Source organism: Trachurus trachurus, assembly GCF_905171665.1.
Source record: "Trachurus trachurus genome assembly, chromosome: 22".
Lineage (NCBI taxonomy): Eukaryota > Metazoa > Chordata > Actinopteri > Carangiformes > Carangidae > Trachurus > Trachurus trachurus.
In genome coordinates this window covers 3,318,420-3,336,734 of record NC_139907.1, presented here as the reverse complement: position 1 = coordinate 3,336,734, position 18,315 = coordinate 3,318,420, and the positions used below count along the sequence as shown (strand labels likewise).

The window sequence follows — 18,315 nt, the reverse complement described above, 5'->3', positions numbered from 1 at the left end:
TAATGATGTAATAATGATCATTATGTTAACATGATCTATTTGAATGTTAGCTCCTGTTCTCCTGTGCTGTAATTTGATTCTTTGTGATATGAACCACATTGTTATCATTACACACAGAGACGTTGGCAGGTCGACAACACTTACAAAGTAATGTGTAACATGTTTTAACTGCTTTGTAACACTTGAAAGCTTTGAAGCTAAACTGAAGTCGTCAGATCAGATTTCTGTTTCTGTTCCTTCACAATAAAAGCCCCAGACCTGTGTCACTTCCTGTAGCGTGTGAACTCAGCCTCAGTTTAAACCACATGAACAGAGAAGGAGAAACAACTATTTTAATTAACAGTCATTTTGTTAAAAGGCCACAATCTTTGCTGCTTCTCCACTCCACCGACACTTCAGGTTTGTACAAAGAGAGAGAGTAGAAAAACACCAACGTACAACGACAGCGACGGCAGCAGCAGAGACGGAGAGAAAGAAGTATTACACCACGGTGCGACAGGAAAAACACTGGTGGACCGGATGGAGATAGATAGATAGATAGATAGATAGATAGATAGATAGATAGATAGATAGATAGATAGATAGATAGATAGATAGATAGATAGATAGATAGATAGATAGATAGATAGATAGATAGATAGATAGATAGATAGATAGATAGATAGATAGATAGATAGATAGATAGATAGATAGATAGATAGATAGATGATGGATAGATGGATGGATGGATGCTGAGTGGACGGCTTGTTCTGGACGTGAAAAAACGAACATACAAATACTGCATCATATCAAAAAAGAGCACAGACGACTGGCAGAGGTTCAGGACGTCCTCGGGAACTGTAGTGCACATTCACAGGAAATATTTACGCACACAAAATATACAATCGATCAAAAAACATTGTGTTTTTTTGCTATTTTTTTTTTAACAAAGACTAAAAACATCTCAACAAGAGAGAAAAAGCTTTACCTCACAACAGCACTTTGTGTGTTTCCTTTTTTTTTTTTTTTTTTTTACAACTTTTTTTATGTTTTGTTTTGTTTGTTTCCTTCCTGGATCTTTGGACGACAGGAAAACGTCCCGGTTTTAAGTTTCAGTCTGTGTTCGAGTCCCGTCATCCTTCCAGGCTGGACTGCATCATGATCCGGTCGGCCATGATGCAGCTGCTGGCGTCCACAGAGGGGTCGTCGTCCCCGGCGTCCAGAGACCACGGCTCTGAGTGGATGTAGCTGTGTGGGAGAGGAAGGTGTCACACAGGAAGTCATTTTTAGTAATTTTCAGTAATTTTTCCTAGTCACATTTTTATTTTCTAATTAACTTATTCTCTCTTTTATTCTATTTCCTTCATTCCTTTCTTTCTTCCCTATTTAGACCCAATCTAATATCTGTCCTTATCAATTCTCTTCTGTCTCAGTGGTGTCGTCTAATTTTTTGCAGTGGGTAAACTGCTTTTTAGGTGGGTAAACTGTTCATACTTGTATCACATAGACCAGTGGTTCTCAAACTTTTTTACATCAAGGACCCCAAAATTGACACAAATTAGACCATGGACCCCCATTGGACAAAATTTTGAAGCAAACACCAGAAATACACAAACAACCAATTTACATTTTTGAAAGATTAAAGAGAAATTTCTGGAAAAAGTGGCACAATTTCTCCCAAAAAGTTGAAACATTTTTTAAAAAAAAGTGGTAAATTTATTAAAAAAAAAAAAAAAGTGAAAAGTTTTTTAAAAAATTGAGAAGAAAGTAAATTTTTTTTTGAAAAATGTGGTCAAATTTCTCACAAAAAAGGGCAAACAATATTCCAAAAAGGGGTAAAAATGTATTTAAAGTAAAAAGTAGAAAACAAAAATTGTGAAGAAGAAACTGGTAAAGTTTCTCAAAAGAATTCTAGGAAAAGTGGTAAAAAACTATAGAAAAATGTGGTAAAATTTCACAAAAAAACAAACCAAAAAAAAACGAGGCAAACAATAATACAAAAGGGGTAAAATTTCTTTAAAAAATATTAAAAAGTAGAAAAGAAAAATTGAGAAGAAACTGGTAAAATTTCTGAAAAAAATTCTAGGAAAAGTGGTAAAGTTTCCAGAAAAAGTTGGGGACCCCCTTGAACCCTGTCAACCCTCTCCTCTTTCCCACCATTGCTTCTTTTCTTTCTACCTCACATCTGTTGTTATTTTCTTCCTTGTTTCTTTTCTATTCTCTTCTTTCCCCCCTCCATCCATCTCTCTGTACTGCCTCTGCTTTTACTTCCTCCTCCTGGTGAATGAACTCACTCGTTGTGGTCCATGTGCTCCACCATCAGGCCCTGAGGAGTCGTGTGCTGCAGCTGCAGAGTCTGCAGGTGTCGGTCCAGGATCGGGTCTTCGGCCTCTCGGTGGTGTGGAGGCACCGCGGCGTGGTCGACATGGTCGGCCCGGTGGTCTGAGCCCGGGTCCGGCTGCAGGTGGGGGGTGGGGGGCGGGGGGTACCGGTGCTGGTCGGAGTAGATGTCCGAGGTCGGGGAGGACGAGGTCTGGCTGCTGCTGCTGCTGGACGTGTTGGCGTCCAACATCTCCAGCAGGAGGTCGTAGACCAGAACCACGTTCTTCCTCTTCATGGTGGAGAGGTGGTCCATGCCTTTGTTACTGCAGAGAGACCACGGACAGGTTGTATTTTACTAATTTATATTTTTAACTTCAGGCTCATTAAAGCTCTCAAACTCACGGAAGATTGTGAAAAGTGCACGATTTTGAAAATTAAATCAAACAAAACTTGTACCATCTCATAACACCAATGATCTGCCAAATATTCACAAATAAAAGCTCCTCTCCTGTACTGGACTGGGTCTGGTTAAAGGTTTGAGTAAATAAAAGCAGAGTCTTAGTTAGACACTGGGTCTGTTTCTATTTTCTACAAGTTTTTGTGAATGTGCAAAACCTCTCAAAGCCCACGATCGCCTGTTTGATCAGTTTCTAAGCTGCTTCATTCATGCTAGAGTTCTCAACGGGCCTGATACAGTAGTTTAAATGCGACCAAGCTTGTGAACCGACCTGACCCAGTTATTTGTATGTGTTTTCAACCTGAACCGTGGTCTGGTTGTGTTGTTCGGCCCATTGAGAACTCTGACTGACAAAGTAAAGAGCCGGAGCCTACGTATATATAGTACGTGTTTATTTAGAAGAAGTTTAATCAGTGCTGATTAAACTTCTGGTACTAAATAATTACGAGCTCTAAATGATGCTGCTCTGGATCCGACTCTTTTCTTCTATTCTTACTCTTTTAAACAGTTACAACAGAACCATAGATCACATGCACTTTATGTCTAGGTATGAATGTGTATATGATTGTGAACCACTGTATAATTCTTGTGTATTTCTGTCTGTTTGTGTGTTACCTGCCAAGGGACTACGGATGCAAATCAGCAAGTTGCTAACTCTGACGCATTTACATTTGTGCACACGTACGAATGTTCATTAATGTGAATTGTCCCTTTTAAATAAAAAAATTAAAAAAATTGTTATATAATTTTCCATCTTTGCTGAGCACAAGATTTTTTCAAAATTAAATTTAGCCTCTCCCATAGATGCCTGTCTCAAAGTAAAGCCAGGGCTTCTGATTGAGAATTTGCACACAGGTCTGTTGGGCTCAGAGTGTAAATGTCTGGTGTCTCTGTGTCTCTGTGTGTCTGTGGTCTGTACCTGACGTGGCGGATGTGGGACAGCAGCATGGTGAGGTGTCCGAGGCGCAGGGTCTGCTGCTGGGTGGACAGGCCCAGCTTGGAGATGGCCCAGACCAGAGCGTCGATGACCGAGTCCAGCAGACGCAGCAGCTTGTTCCTGCTCTCCAGCTCCTCGGCCGTCTGAGGGGAGCTGCTGCACAGGTCTGACACACACACACACACACACACACACACACACACAGACACACAAACAGCAGATCAGTGGTCACTGTTGTTCTACATGTAGCTACAGGTCAAAGCTCATGAGAAGCTTCTTCACTTTGTCTTGGAAAGGTTCAGTCTCCACAACATAAAAATATGCTTTTGAATCAACAACTTGAGCTCAGCGGTTCCTAAACTGGTCCAGCTCAGATGTTGGCAGCTTCATATCTGACCGTGTGATGATGCGGAGGCTAAATAATGACTTTTAATGATAACGATCAAACTCTCAGGACTGAAATAGAAGCCGCGGAGTTTCTGCTGCCGAGAAGTGTAAGACATGTTCTGGCTGGCTAAACGTTCTCAGCACTGATGAAATTAGATTTTCAAGATTTTTTTTTACTTAAATTGTGATTTTATTTGAAGATGTTTAAAATATAATGTTTTATAATTTTTTTTTAAAGTGATAGTTCACCCAAAATTCAAATTTCAAATACAGGGGGGCTCCGTGCAGCACTGCATGTCCATATGACGGTAGTGAACGGAGCTCACTTTTCTTTGTCCAAAAAGACACACCAAAAAACATCCAAATACCTCCATAGTGCTCGTCTGTAATGTCCCTCTTGTATTGAAGCCTATATAAGTCTATATATATTTTAAGCTTGTTTGTAGCGGAAGCTCCTCGTCTCAAATCTCGTGCGCTTTGCACAGACACCGGCAAAGCAGTGAACTGAGACACCGGGAGCTTCCGCTACAAACAAGCTTAAAACATACTTATTACATTTTTTTTCGGAACAATTTCTCATGTTGGGGCTTCAATACAAGAGGGACATTACAGACGAGCACTATGGAGGTATTTTGATGTTTTTTGGTGTGTCTTTTTGTTACGAAGAAAAGTGAGCTCCGTTTGCGACCGTCATATGGACAAATGCTGCTGCACGGAGCCCCGCTGTAACTCAGAGAAGCCACGGAGGACTCTGAAACTTCTCCCAGCCCTTAGTCCACATGAGGGTGAGTAGACAATGAGTGAAATTTCAATTTTGGGTGAACTATCCCTTTAACATTTAACTTTTTACCAACACTGGTCCCGCAGTAACCTATAATTACTGTATTATTTATATTCAGTTGTATTATCTATTTGTGTTCTCTTCAAAGCAGTGGATGTATTTTGGCAGATGTGATTTCAAGTTGGCTTCACAGTTAAAATCTTGTGCATGTCAGATTTATTCCTGCAGAAATAAAACCAAATGGCTGTACTGTAAGAGAAGCCAAAACCAAAGAAAGCTGTTGTTTCTGTTTTCAAATAAAATTCAAACCTTCTACAAGTTAAAGTTTCTTCAATTAAAAACCTAATAAATCTCTGGTAAACATCTGGATGTTCGGCTCATCAAAGACACTGATGGACGCTGCAGATGAAACACTGGAGGACGAAGGAGGAGGAGAGGGAGGAGAGCAGGGGGGCGTCTGTAAATCTCCCACCACAGATTGGACGTCGTTTCGCCACAACGTCCAAAATCATGAATCTTAAAAGTTTCTCTTTGCTCATTTCACTTTTCAGACTCGATTTCACTTCTTGCACAATTTGTTCTTTTTTTCCTTTCATCCCCAGCTGCAGCAGAGTCAACAGTCTGTCAGATGACCTGAGTGTGTGTGTGTTAAACTTTGTTAAACTATGTGAGGACACGCACAGAGGTCTGTAACCTCAGTGAGACCTGTACAGTGTGTGTGTGTGTGTGTGTGTGTGTGTGTGTGTGTGTGTGTGTGTGTGTGTGTGTGAACTGGGACACAGTGACCGCTCTGGGAGAACATTAAGGGAATAAAAAGAAAAGCTGCTGTGTAATAAAGTTCATCCTCGCAGGTTGTGTTGAGTGTTTCTGCCGTGGGAGGATCTCACACACTCTGAACCTCGGTGCTGTAACGCTGCAGCTCTGACCGTTAAGGCCGTTAACTTGTCACGTCGGTTTTTTTTATTATTCTGAATCTGGACAATTTCAATAAAAGTTTTAATCAGTAAAAAAAACTTCAGGAACTGAGGGAGAGTTCAGTTGCAACAGAAGATCTGGTTTAATAACATGGTTTTATTTCACTGAGTCACTGTCATAGGAGCGTGTGTTAGGACCGTTAAAGAAAAGAGGAAGAGCTGGATGACACAGGGGGAGATTTATTCATTTAAAGTTGCACATTTGTGTGAAAAAAATCCAAAATTTGTGTGTGTCCACATTTTGCAGAGTTGGAAATTTCCATTCTGCCTGCAGAGTAAGGTCTTATTAAACTTTACGTTTCAGTAAAGATATACTGTATGTGTTATATTATTTAAGCCCAAAAATGTTGGTGCCTCTGCTCTTCCAACCTTTAAGTTTCTTTGCTAGATGATAATTTAAAAAAAAGAAGTTTTTTTCTCACATATTTCAGATTTTAAACTTAAACTCAGATATTTACCTCCTTGTCCAAAGTGCCATCATTGTCTCAGCATCACTGAGTTGTGACTCTTATGTCACATATGGTAAAAATATCATTGATCTAATGTGCTACTAGCTAACTAGTCTCATGTACTGTCAAAATAAAAGCCCTGTGGGCGGGGCTTGTTCCATCTTATTTGGCTAAAACCACAGATTTACTAAACCTGGGATCAAACCTTCTTCTTCCCTTTCTGTTTTATCAGAGAAGTGAAAAAGTGTTAAACATCTGATACAGACTGAGGTTCAGCTTCTTCTTTTTTACAGTATATCTGTTTAGAAGATCAAGATAATCGTGCCACTAGAACATCAGGAGACCTCGACGTCACAGAGACTTTCAACAAAGTTTGTTGCGTAAACACAAAATGTCACCATTTACAGTATGTCTGGAGTTGTTTTCACAGTGTTATACGAGTGTGTAACCTGATGCTAAATTAAGCGCTTTAACTTTAACACCTCATCCCGACCCAGATGAACTTAAGAGAAGATTTCACACAAAGAAAGGACGGTGATGTTTACTGTATGTTGATCCCTCATGATCTAGTACGAGGTCCAGGAACCAGGAAGTGTCAGAAGAAAGAAGGAAGATAGTCAGACCTCGGCCCACAGTGAGGAACATCTGAACATGGAGAACTTCTCTGAGGAACATCTGAACGTCCAGAGGAAATCTAACAAACATGTATTTATGTACATATTTACTTTATTCTTATCTTTATCCTCCTCATATTCTCTATGCTTAGTAGAACAGAATTTACCCTGAGGATCAATAGAGGTCTGACTCTGACTTTGAAAATTAAACAGTAAAGTTCATATTTCAGGACTTCAAAGAGTTTTATTTTGAAAATCCATTTTTTTCAGCTAAAAAAAACAGAAACATGAGAAGTTCAGATCTGTTCTGTCTGTTCTCTGGTCGGATTAGATTTAGTTTTATCATGTGGGTCAGATACAGGACAGGTGTCATTGACTCAGTCAGTCTCAGATGATTGTTTCAATAACCACAACAAGAGCAGAGGAACACACTTATCTGGGTTATGTAAGAGTGTAAACACACACACACACACACACACACACACACACACACACACACACACACACACACACACACACACACACACACACACACACACACACACACACACACACACACACACACACACACACACACACACACACACACACACACACACACACACACACACACACACACACACACACACTGAGACTCACTGGAGTTGAGCAGGATCATGGCCTTCAGACAGACGTACTCTTCCCTCTGAAGCTTCAGCTCACGGAAGCGAGATGTGGCGGCCAGAAGCATGTCGAAGATCTCCATGATGCCCTCCACACACTGACCCTCCTCCCTGCAGCAAGAGACCAGAGAGACACACAACACTGAGACTGGAACTGGAGATAACACACTTCAACCACATACAGACCTGGACAAAATAGTTGGTACCCCTCCATTAAAGAAAGAAAAACCAACAACTGTCGCTGAAATAACTCGAAACTGACAAAAGTAATAATAAACAAAAATTTAGCTCGATATTGTAGGTAACTAACGCTTCATAACCCCAATGTTCCACATGATATTCATATATGTATATTTGTGGGGGTTTTTTTCTTGAACTTTGATACTTTTGCTAAATTGATTTTTTTTTTTTTTTTACTTTGATGCCAATAAAACCTTTGAATTGAATCAACTTGAACTGAGGGTGAAGGTTTGTGCTGAAGAGAAGAATCTGTCTCTAGTCAGTAGAAAATTATATCATCCTATTATATTATATCAGATTTAATAATGTAAACATCATCATATTTAAGGACCTTCAGCCTCTGGACAGGGATACAGATGTGGTGGAAGATGAGTCATGTCTGGTAAATCCAGCAGACAGTGAACGCACCACCACTGTCAAACTGGCATTAAAGGAAAAGCACAAATGATTATTGATCAGCTTCCTTGGAGGTTGTTAGGTCCCTTTTATATTCACTGTGTCAGAAGGTGGTGAGGGAGGAAACAGGAAAAACTTGAACTGTCATTAAAGTCATCATCAGTGCAACAAAACAAAATCTGCATGAGTTTATAACAGGACATGTTGTGCATGTTGAAAGCATTTGTTCACAAACTGAAACTAAACAGAGTTGCTGCATCATCCTGCTTAAGTTTCACTTTGACAAAGCTCCACCCCCTCAACATGATTCACATGGCCCAACCCTGGAAACTGCTGCATTTCCTCCTCAGTCCCATAGAAACATGAGCTGTTTACACTTGATAAAGCTCCACCCCCTCACCTGAGACAAACCAGGGAACAGTTTGTTCTCCGTCAGTCCCAGAGATGCAGACTGAAGAAGAGACGATCAGATTCAGCTTCAGACCAAACTAACAACTTCCTGTGAGTGAGTCCAGCTACAACACTGCTGCTTCAACCTGCTGACACTCCACACACTGAAGGTGAGTTTGACTAAAACCTGGACTCAGAGTCACAGTAAACTTCAGTCAAGTCAGTAGAGAAGGGAGGGGAGCCATGACTGACTCTACTTCCTGTCTGCTGTGTTTTCAGCTTCACTCACAGACTAAATGGCTTCCAGACCAGAGGAGGATCTCTGCTGTCCGGTCTGTACGGAGGTCTTCAAAGATCCTGTTGTTCTGTCCTGCAGCCACAGCTTCTGTAGAGACTGTCTGAAGAGCTGGTGGAGAGAGAAACAAGATCGACTGTGTCCGGTTTGTAAGACAAGATCTTCAAAGTCAGAACCACCTGTTAGTCTGGTGTTGAAGAACCTGTGTGAGAGCTTCTTACTAGAGAGAGAGCAGAGATCTTCAGAGGCTCTCTGCAGTCTGCACTCTGAGAAACTCAAACTCTTCTGTCTGGACCATCTGCAGCCAGTGTGTCTTATCTGTCTCCATTCACAAACACATAAAAACCACAGAATCAGACCCATTGATGAAGCTGCGTCACAACTCAAGAAGGAACTTGAGGAAACTCTGGAGCCCTTAAAGACGAAGTTAAGGGGTTTTAAAGAAGTTCAAGTGAAGTTTGATCAAACAGCAAAACACATTAAGGTCCAGGCCCGACACACAGAGAGGCAGATTAAGGAGCAGTTTAAGAAGCTTCACCAGTTTCTAGAAGAGGAAGAGGAGGCCAGGATGGCTGCACTGAGGGAGGAAGAGGAGCAGAAGAGTCAGAGGATGAAGGAGAAGATGGAGGCTCTGAGCAGAGAGATAGCAGCTCTTTCACACACAGTCAGAGCCACAGAGGACGACCTGAGAGCTGAAGACGTCTCACTCCTGCTCAACTGCAAGGCTGCAGTGGAAAGAGTCCAGCAGCGCCCCCTGCTGGAGGATCCACAGCTGGACTCAGGAGCTCTGATAGACCAGGCCAAACACCTGGGCAACCTGACCTTCAACATCTGGAACAAGATGAAGGACATGGTCTCCTACAGTCCTGTGGTTCTGGACCCAAACACTGCTCATCCAGGACTCATCCTGTCTGAAGATCTGACCAGTGGGAGACCAGGAGACCGACAGCAGCTTCCTGACAATCCAGAGAGGACTGATTATTTCTGGTCCGTCCTGGGCTCTGAGGGTTTTAACTCAGGTACTCACAGCTGGGATGTCGAGGTGAGAGACAATACATGGTGGATACTGGGTGTGTCACCAGAATCTGTGCAGAGGAAGGGAAACAACATATTGTCTGGATTATGGATGATACAGTTCCATGAAGGTAAATACTCAGCTCAATCACCATCACCTCTCTTCATTGATCTCCCAGAGCAGAAAAAGCTCCAGAGGATCAGAGTGAATCTGGACTTCAACAGAGGAAAACTGTTGTTCTCTGATCCTGACACTAACACACACATACACACCTTCACACACACTTTCACTGAGAGGATGTTTCCATACATTAACACTATTGATACCCTCCCAGTGAAGCTGTTACCAGTGAAGGTGTCAGTGACAGTGGAGCAGAGCAGTTAGAGATAAAGAGGATGATCATATTTATAATGTTGTTTATCTCTTTAAGGGAAAAGTTAGTGAATTAAACCGGTTAAACTGCACCATTTCAGTGACAATTGTGGGTTGTGGGAACCAACTACTTTGTTCACATCTGTATGTCACATGATAAGAAGGAAACAGAGTTCCTGCTTGACTACTGTTCCATACAAAAGTCAATTTTAATAAGTTCGAAACATCATTATTAAACACTGCCCTCCTCCTGTTGTAACCATTTTGTTTGCTTAAAATCATAATTTGTATTGGAACACCTTGTTGACTATCTAATTCTGTTAGCTCTACATTGTTAGTAACTAATGCTGCGTTCACATGGAGTCCGGTAAACGGCAGACTCCATGTTAGTGGACGAGAGGACGACGGTAAAACTTGGGGGAGCATGGCAAAAAAATACCGTGCGCGGCAACGGCTAACGGCAATGCCATCCCGAGTTGAAATATTTTAACTTTTGCCGTCCGCCGCGACGGTAAACTCAACCGAACGTGATGTGTGAGTACGAGTATGTTGATGTTGCCATAGCAACATGGTGACGCGTCTTGCCATTGTGCTTTGTTTGTTTGTTTTTACCGTTCCGTCCAGCGGCATTTGCCGTTTACCGTCTGCCGTTGCCGGACTCCATGTGAACGCAGCTTAAGTCTTATGCTCTCCATGATATTCATATTTCTATTGCATATTTATTTGAATCTATTTTTGTGTCTTATCTTGTTTTTTGTCTCGAATATTGATGCTTTTGCAAAATTGTTTTTTGAAACTTTGATGTCAATAAAGTGTTTGAATTGAACCGACTTGAACTGAGGGTGAAGGTTTTTGTGATGAAGAGAAGAATCTGTCTTTAGTCAGTAGAAAATGTCCAAACTGAGTCTATTGAACTTTATGTCATTGAATGTAAAGAGGAAGTGACTTCAGTCTGTTTACAGTGAATGAAGACAGGTGGGACAACAAGGTCTTCAAATGGACAATTATTCAAAAGGAGTTTGGTGAAAGTGTCTCTTTAAAGTTTGGACATTACTGATCTTTTCATTTTTGACAACAAACAAAACAAATGTCTGTTAGATACAACAAACGTAACAAAACTAAATCTACGTGAGTTTATAACAGGACATGTTGTGCATGTTTAAAGAGTTTGACTGTGTCTGTTTAGGTTCACATCAATGAGAGTCAAGCTAAATAACATCAGCTCAGAGTTTCACCTGATCATCACTACTGCTAGAAGATCAATGCATTGATCAATATCAGAAATTATAATGATGAGAACCAAAACCATAAGTAAGACACAAAGTTAGAAAAAGAGAGGGCTCTGGTGCATCATGGGAATCCTCCTGTTCTACAGTCCTGGATACATCAGAATAAACATTGATCAATGAACTCATGTCTCCTTCTCCAGGAAACAAGTTCAGATCAAACATGAATATTTCAACCTGATTGATAAATGATCCTAATCAATAGAGAAGAGGAGAAAATGGGACTCACTCTGTAGATCAGACAGAGTTCATAGTTTAGTCTTCTGGATGAACGAGATGTTCACGTCTGATCCAGGGACAGAACTTTTTATTGATTTACATACGTCACCAGTTTCTTTAAAAATATCTGTTAATAAAGTGAAGTGTTGATAAAGTTAATATCAGGGCTGCTGGACAAAGTGGGAGGGGCTACAGGGAAGGTCACTGACTTGGCAGGACATCTTGAGCATGGAAGGACATCGGGTGAAGTTCTGGATGTCTTCTGTCTATGATGTCCTGCCTACTCCATCAAACCTCCACACATGGGGGGTGACAGAGAGTCCCAAGTGCAAGCTCTGTGGACAGTTTGCAAATCTTGAACATGTCTTCTCATCGTGCCAGTCAAGCTTCCGATGGCATCACAACAAGATTCTGGTTCAGACAGAGGGTGGAGTAAAACAGGCATGAAAAAAAGCAGAAACAATGTTTGGATTCGTCCCACTTTGTCCAGTTTGTCAGTTCAGGAGAAAGAGCTGCAGCACGAAGGAACAAGGGGATCCTGGCCTCAGTAAAACGACTGGGAGATGCAGGTAGACCTGAAAGAGAGGCTCAAATTCCCAGAGGAAATGGTCCCATCTAGCCTCAGACCAGATATTGTTCTCTGGTCTAGAGGCACCAAACAAGTGGTGCTTATTGAATTAACAGTAACCTGGGAGGAGAGGATGGAGGAGGGGCATGGGCACAAGATCAAGAAACATCAGACCCATATCCTCAAGAGTCAGCAGAACGGATGGAAGTCCTGGAACTGACCATGGAGGTCGGCTGCAGAGGTTTCTCTGGACAGTCACTCTGGAGGAGCCTTGGACTGCTGGGGATTGAGGAGGCGCCTGATAGGAAATGTCATCAGACGGGCTGATACAGCATCCTGGTGGATCTGGATACAGCAGGAGGTGCAGTGGTAGAGCCAACCAGCTGAAGGATTGTCTTAAGAGTTGGGTGGTTGATCAGCAGGGGCAGATCCAGGACACTGGATCCCACACCCTCCTGAGGTGTTTTGGGATTAAATCGATAAAACACCAGTGAAGGGGGGTGAAGACCTGCTGTAGCCACCCAACTCTTGCTCAGTGGAGTTGTAAATCCAAGTTCTTCAGTCGGTGCCTTTCACACAGCACAGCACACAAATTTGAAAATCAACAACTCTACCTCCCTCCAAAATCCCACCCACCTCTTCCTCCTGCCTTACCTTCATCTACAATCATCAAAGTCCTGTGGAGCGGGTTGGAAACTGTATCTTGACTCAAAGTGAACCTTTAATTAAAAACCCTGAGGCCAAATTTGTATATTTTATATTTGTAAAAAAGTTCATCAGAAATTTGTCCCGCCTCAACTTCTGATGTTACCATGGTGACCCTCTGTTATCAAGCCTTTATTGATCATGTGTCTTTTGTCCCTTGTGTCCTTACTCAGTGACTCGGCTCTGCAGGACAAACACCTGGTCAATCAGATCATAAAGTTGGATGGTAGGTTTATAGGTGAGTCTCAACTCAACCACACAGCTTTAGTGCAAGGCCTGAACTCTAAGGGATTCTCACAGAGGTCAGGAGCTGATCCTGGTTTCTGTCCAACACTTCATCAGAGACAAACAACACATTTACTCAAGTCCAGCATGTTTGAAGTCTTGATACTGTTCTTGATGATTTTCTTGTCACAGCTCTTCATGATTCTCCTCCACATCTCTGTGACTAATATTCACTGCACCACAATTATCTGACAGGAACTATTTCTTCTGACTTTTCTGATTCATGTTCACAAACAGAAACTTAACAGAGCTGCTGCATCAACTTCAGAGGCTCTCTGCAGTCTGCACTCTGAGAAACTCAAACTCTTCTGTCTGGACCATCAGCAGCCAGTGTGTCTCATCTGCAGAGATTCAAAAAAACACACCAACCACAGAATCAGACCCATCAATGAAGCTGCTTCAGACCTCAAGAAGGAACTTGAGGAAAATCTGGAGCCCTTAAAGAAGAAGTTTAAGGGTTTTGAAGAAGTTCAAGTGAAGTTTGATCAAACAGCAGAACACATTAAGGTCCAGGCCCGCCACACAGAGAGGCAGATTAAGGAGCAGTTTAAGAAGCTTCACCAGTTTCTAGAAGAGGAAGAGGAGGCCAGGATGGCTGCACTGAGGGAGGAAGAGGAGCAGAAGAGTCAGAGGATGAAGGAGAAGATGGAGGCTCTGAGCAGAGAGATAGCAGCTCTTTCACACACAGTCAGAGCCACAGAGGACGAGCTGAGAGCTGAAGACGTCTCATTCCTGCTCAACTACAAGGCTGCAGTGGAAAGAGTCCAGCAGCGCCCCCTGCTGGAGGATCCACAGCTGGACTCAGGAGCTCTGATAGACCAGGCCAAACACCTGGGCAACCTGACCTTCAACATCTGGAACAAGATGAAGGACATGGTCTCCTTCAGTCCTGTGGTTCTGGACCCAAACACTGCTGGTCCAGGACTCAGCCTGTCTGAAGATCTGACCAGTGTGAGAGGAGGAGATGAACAGCAGCTTCCTGACAATCCAGAGATGATTGGTTATTATGGCTCTGTCCTGGGCCCTGAGGGTTTTAACTCATGGACTCACAGCTGGGATGTCGAGGTTGGAGACAATACACGGTGGACACTGGGTGTGTCAACAGAGTCTGTTCAGAGGAAGGGATTCAACATAGAGCCTGAATTATGGAGAATAGAGTTCCATGAAGATATGTTTTTCGGTGTGGTTGAATTCTCAGCTTGTTCACCATCAGCTCCAGACATTGATCTCCCAGAGCAGAAGAAGTTCCAGAGGATCAGAGTGAGGGGCTGTGTCCACCAGACGCGTTTTCAGCTCTGACAGCGCTCTCAGCGCTGCTTTCCCAGCGCTTAGCGCTCTCTCTCTCCCTCGTCAGAATGCAGCTGTTGCTAGGTTACAAAACGAGTCCTCTGACACTTCCGTGTTCCGGCCTTGTTTAATGTAAACACTACAACGAGTGTCAGAAATACACAACAGCATTAGCGGCAGCTTTTGACATGGACCCTGAGGTCGGCCTACCTGCAATACAAGTGTGGGTCATGATATAAACCGAGCCACGTCTCCGGTTGTGTTTCTGTCGGTAACGTATGTCCCGCCCCTTCTTGATTCTGATTGGTCAGTGTGGTGAAAAGTGACATTGACGAGCGCGGCGCTGTTCTAAAAGTTGAACAGATTTCAACTCGAAGCGCTCTGAGCGCCGCGACAAAAAGAAGCAAGCGCCCAGGGCGTTTTACCGCCGAGGGCGCTGAGCGCTGTGAGCGCCCAACTCAATAGGGTTTGAATGTAAAATAGACGCCCAGAGCGCTGAAAACGCGTCTGGTGGACACGGCCCCTGAATCTGGACTTCAAGGGGAAAAGTCAGTGAATTGAACCTGTTAGGGCCCATTCACATGGAGTGTCTTTTGCGCGAGCGTTTCCATTGTTTTCAATGTAACCGCGCGCCTTGCGCGCGCAAAATCCGAAGCGACGCGCCTTTTTTTCCGTGCGCGTCCGAGGCGCACCGAGTTGAAAATATCTCAACTTTTTCGAATGCCCCACGCGCACCGCGTGTCATGTGATCAGAATCAGCTGCACGGACCTGCTTCACCAGCAGCAACAAGCAGCCCGACTCTCAGTGCTTGCTGCTTTCAGCAGCTCCCTCTCCCACTCCCACTCTGCCGGAGCAGCAGTGTGATACCAGTACATTTAACCGCATTTTTAACTTTTATTAGACACAAGGTAGGGAGTTCACGTCTCGCCTGCCTCCCTCCTCTCCACACGGCGGTGAGTCCTGTTCAAACTGACAGACAGATCGAGCAGTGAAGCTGCTGAGAGGGATTCACGGTGCTTGAAATCTGATCAGCTCTGTGTTTACTCAATTCCTGGTTAAATGACAGAAGCACACGTAAAAATGTGACAGGTTCTTTTGGTTGCTTAGTAACGGCAGACGCGACCATAGACGCGAGCTCAGAAGCGCTTTGAAAAACGCATGCAAAACGCTCCAGCTGGCGTTTTGCATGCGTTTTCAGGCGCTCCATGTGAATGGGGCCTTAAACTGCACCTGTCCTCCTGTTGTCTCATTATTACAAACACTCTTTATTTCTCTTTGACTTCTCACTGGGTTTTATTTCTATATTTTGTCATAAATCATGATGGAGTCAAAGAGGAGATGCTGCAGCTATCTCCACAACTGTAAACTTATGGAAGTTTTTCTGTGCCATCTGAGTTTGAATATGAATTTCTAAGACTGAATTTTTTTAGCATCAAAATCAGACTTTGAATTTTAAAAACCATCAAATTTCTAGCACTGAATTTTTTTTTGCCTCTTGATTTTTTTTAAATGTTGAAATACATTCAGTGTAAAGAAAATCAATGTCTCAAAATATTCTGTTTTTCAAAATTCGACATGTAAAAAGAATTCAACATAAAAAAATCTGTATAAAAAAAAATCAGTTTCTAAAAAAAATTCAACATCTCAAAAAATTCAGTGTCCAAAAATTCAACTACAAAAATTCAGTGTCCAAAAATTCAACTACAAAAATTCAGTGTCCAAAAATTCAGTGTCAAAAGAGTCAACATCCGGGTCACCAGGGAGAAGCAATCGATCCCTGTCTCAATAAGGACTGCTTCTGTGTGACACAGGTCACACACACACACAGGTAGGCCAGACCGGTCTGGCCATGGCCACAAACTCAGGCGACGGTGCTTCGGTGAGTCTGTTTACTTTATTTGCCATTTGTGTTCGTTAAATTGAAAAAACTCTGTGTTCACATAAACGGACTGCGAGCTTGACTGTAGCTGCACCGACTCACGTGTGTGTACTGCCCGTCTATGTCCCGACAGGACTCGACAAGGCATGCAGAGGGGAAAGTTGTATATCCGGTAATCACGGTACCAAAAATGCAGGTACTGACATATTTCTTGCGTCTCGACATTAACTTGGTACCGAAGTATCGGTTCTTGTGACAACCACAGGCTATATGAAAACATTAAAGCAGAAGTAAGCGATCCGGTCGTTTTGGCTAATGCTGCGTTCCAGGCAGGCTTTTGAAACCGTAAATTACAGCTTCAAGTCACAACTTACGACTTTGTAGCGTTTCAGGCAACCCACTCGTGTTTTTCCGACCTGTTTTACCTGTGAAAGTCACTATAACGGCCACTCGTAACTTCCGACCCGTGAACTCGTACCAGATCGAACTGGTACGACTTCACAGGTCGGAAAAACACGAGTTACGAGTTTCCTTGAACGCACCATAACAGTCCTCGTCCCTACGTCACCACATTCACGCCGTCCCTTGGCTGCACACACAGCCCTGCATGCCGTTCTCTCTCCTCATTGGATAAAAACTGTAGGATACGATAAATGTTTTCTTTTCGACTCAGAGCAGAGCAGAGTGACTGACAGACCCGTGTTTCGGTCCAAACACTCTATGTAAGTGATTGCTGTCGGAAGATATAACTATTTAAGACTTATATTAACACAAATATATCACTTACTTCTGCTTTAACTAATGAGAAAAAATAGACGCGCAAATGGAAATTCTGGGACGCAGCTGGCCACAGTGGTCTATAACAGTTATTTAAGGAGCGCAGTCCGAGGAATAAATACTCAGAAATTAACTACGTTTCATTTTAGTAAGGAGTATGGAAAAATATGGGAAATGGGATCGTTCAGTCAAAGAGGAGCTGATGAATGCAGCTTCTGGTGAGCAGGCTGGGCCAAATACAGGTAAAGCAAGGAGAGTAGTCCAGCTAATGGGAGGACTGGTGGGTATAGACTGGTTTGTTGTTTGTAGCCGTTTGTCAACAGCTGCCATCACTAACTTAGTGCAACCACGATATGCTGTCACCCAGTGTTTCAGAAAAAAAAAAAAAGCGTTTCACCATCGTACACGCACGTACACGCACACACAGACACGCACGCACGCACGGGCAGGTCGCGCTTGGCCGCTAATTACCCCCCCCCTCCCCCCAAACATGCCCAGTTAACACTATCACTGTTTAATGTAACTTAGTACTGTAAGTTACTGTAAGTTACTGTCAGTCGTCATACTCGCTGCCTCAGAACCGAAAGTAAGTTAGCCTCAACCTATGCTCACATACCGTTAGCTAGTTACTAACGTAGTTTAGCACGAACGCCACCTCATTAAAAGTTCATTGTAGATATTGTTAAATAAATCCGGCTAATATCTAATACTCAATTTAACGAACACAAATGGCAAATAAAGTAAACAGACTCACCGACGCACCGTCGCCTGTGTGTGACCTGTGTCACACAGAAGCAGTCCTTATTGAGACAGGGATCGATTGCTTCTCCCTGGTGACCCGGATGTTGACTCTTTTGACACTGAATTTTTGGACACTGAATTTTTGTAGTTGAATTTTTGGACACTGAATTTTTGTAGTTGAATTTTTGGACACTGAATTTTTTGAGATGTTGAATTTTTTTTAGAAACTGATTTTTTTTTATACAGATTTTTTTATGTTGAATTTTTTTTACATGTCGAATTTTGAAAAACAGAATA

General features: G+C 42.7%; 2 protein-coding genes across 4 annotated transcripts in view; one reads left to right on the top strand and one right to left on the bottom strand.

The window, feature by feature from the left end:
* Positions 1-736: 736 nt before the first annotated feature.
* Positions 737-18,315, bottom strand: part of esr2b (estrogen receptor 2b) — a 59,780-nt gene continuing 42,201 nt past the window's right edge. For all 3 annotated transcript variants that reach the window (XM_083998807.1, XM_083998805.1, XM_083998806.1), the window contains 4 exons: positions 7,540-7,673; positions 3,678-3,861; positions 2,274-2,624; positions 737-1,227 (listed from right to left, as the gene is read on the bottom strand). In XM_083998807.1, coding sequence (XP_083854933.1) covers positions 1,113-1,227; positions 2,274-2,624; positions 3,678-3,861; positions 7,540-7,673 — 784 coding nt within the window. In that variant the 3' untranslated portion in view covers positions 737-1,112. The remainder of the gene's footprint in view (positions 1,228-2,273; positions 2,625-3,677; positions 3,862-7,539; positions 7,674-18,315) is intronic.
* Positions 8,885-10,282, top strand: LOC311005867 (E3 ubiquitin-protein ligase TRIM39-like; the record flags this gene model as incomplete). The annotated part of the gene is made up of 1 exon (XM_083998476.1): positions 8,885-10,282. One exon carries the CDS (start codon positions 8,885-8,887, stop codon positions 10,280-10,282), a length of 1,398 nt encoding a protein of 465 aa, XP_083854602.1.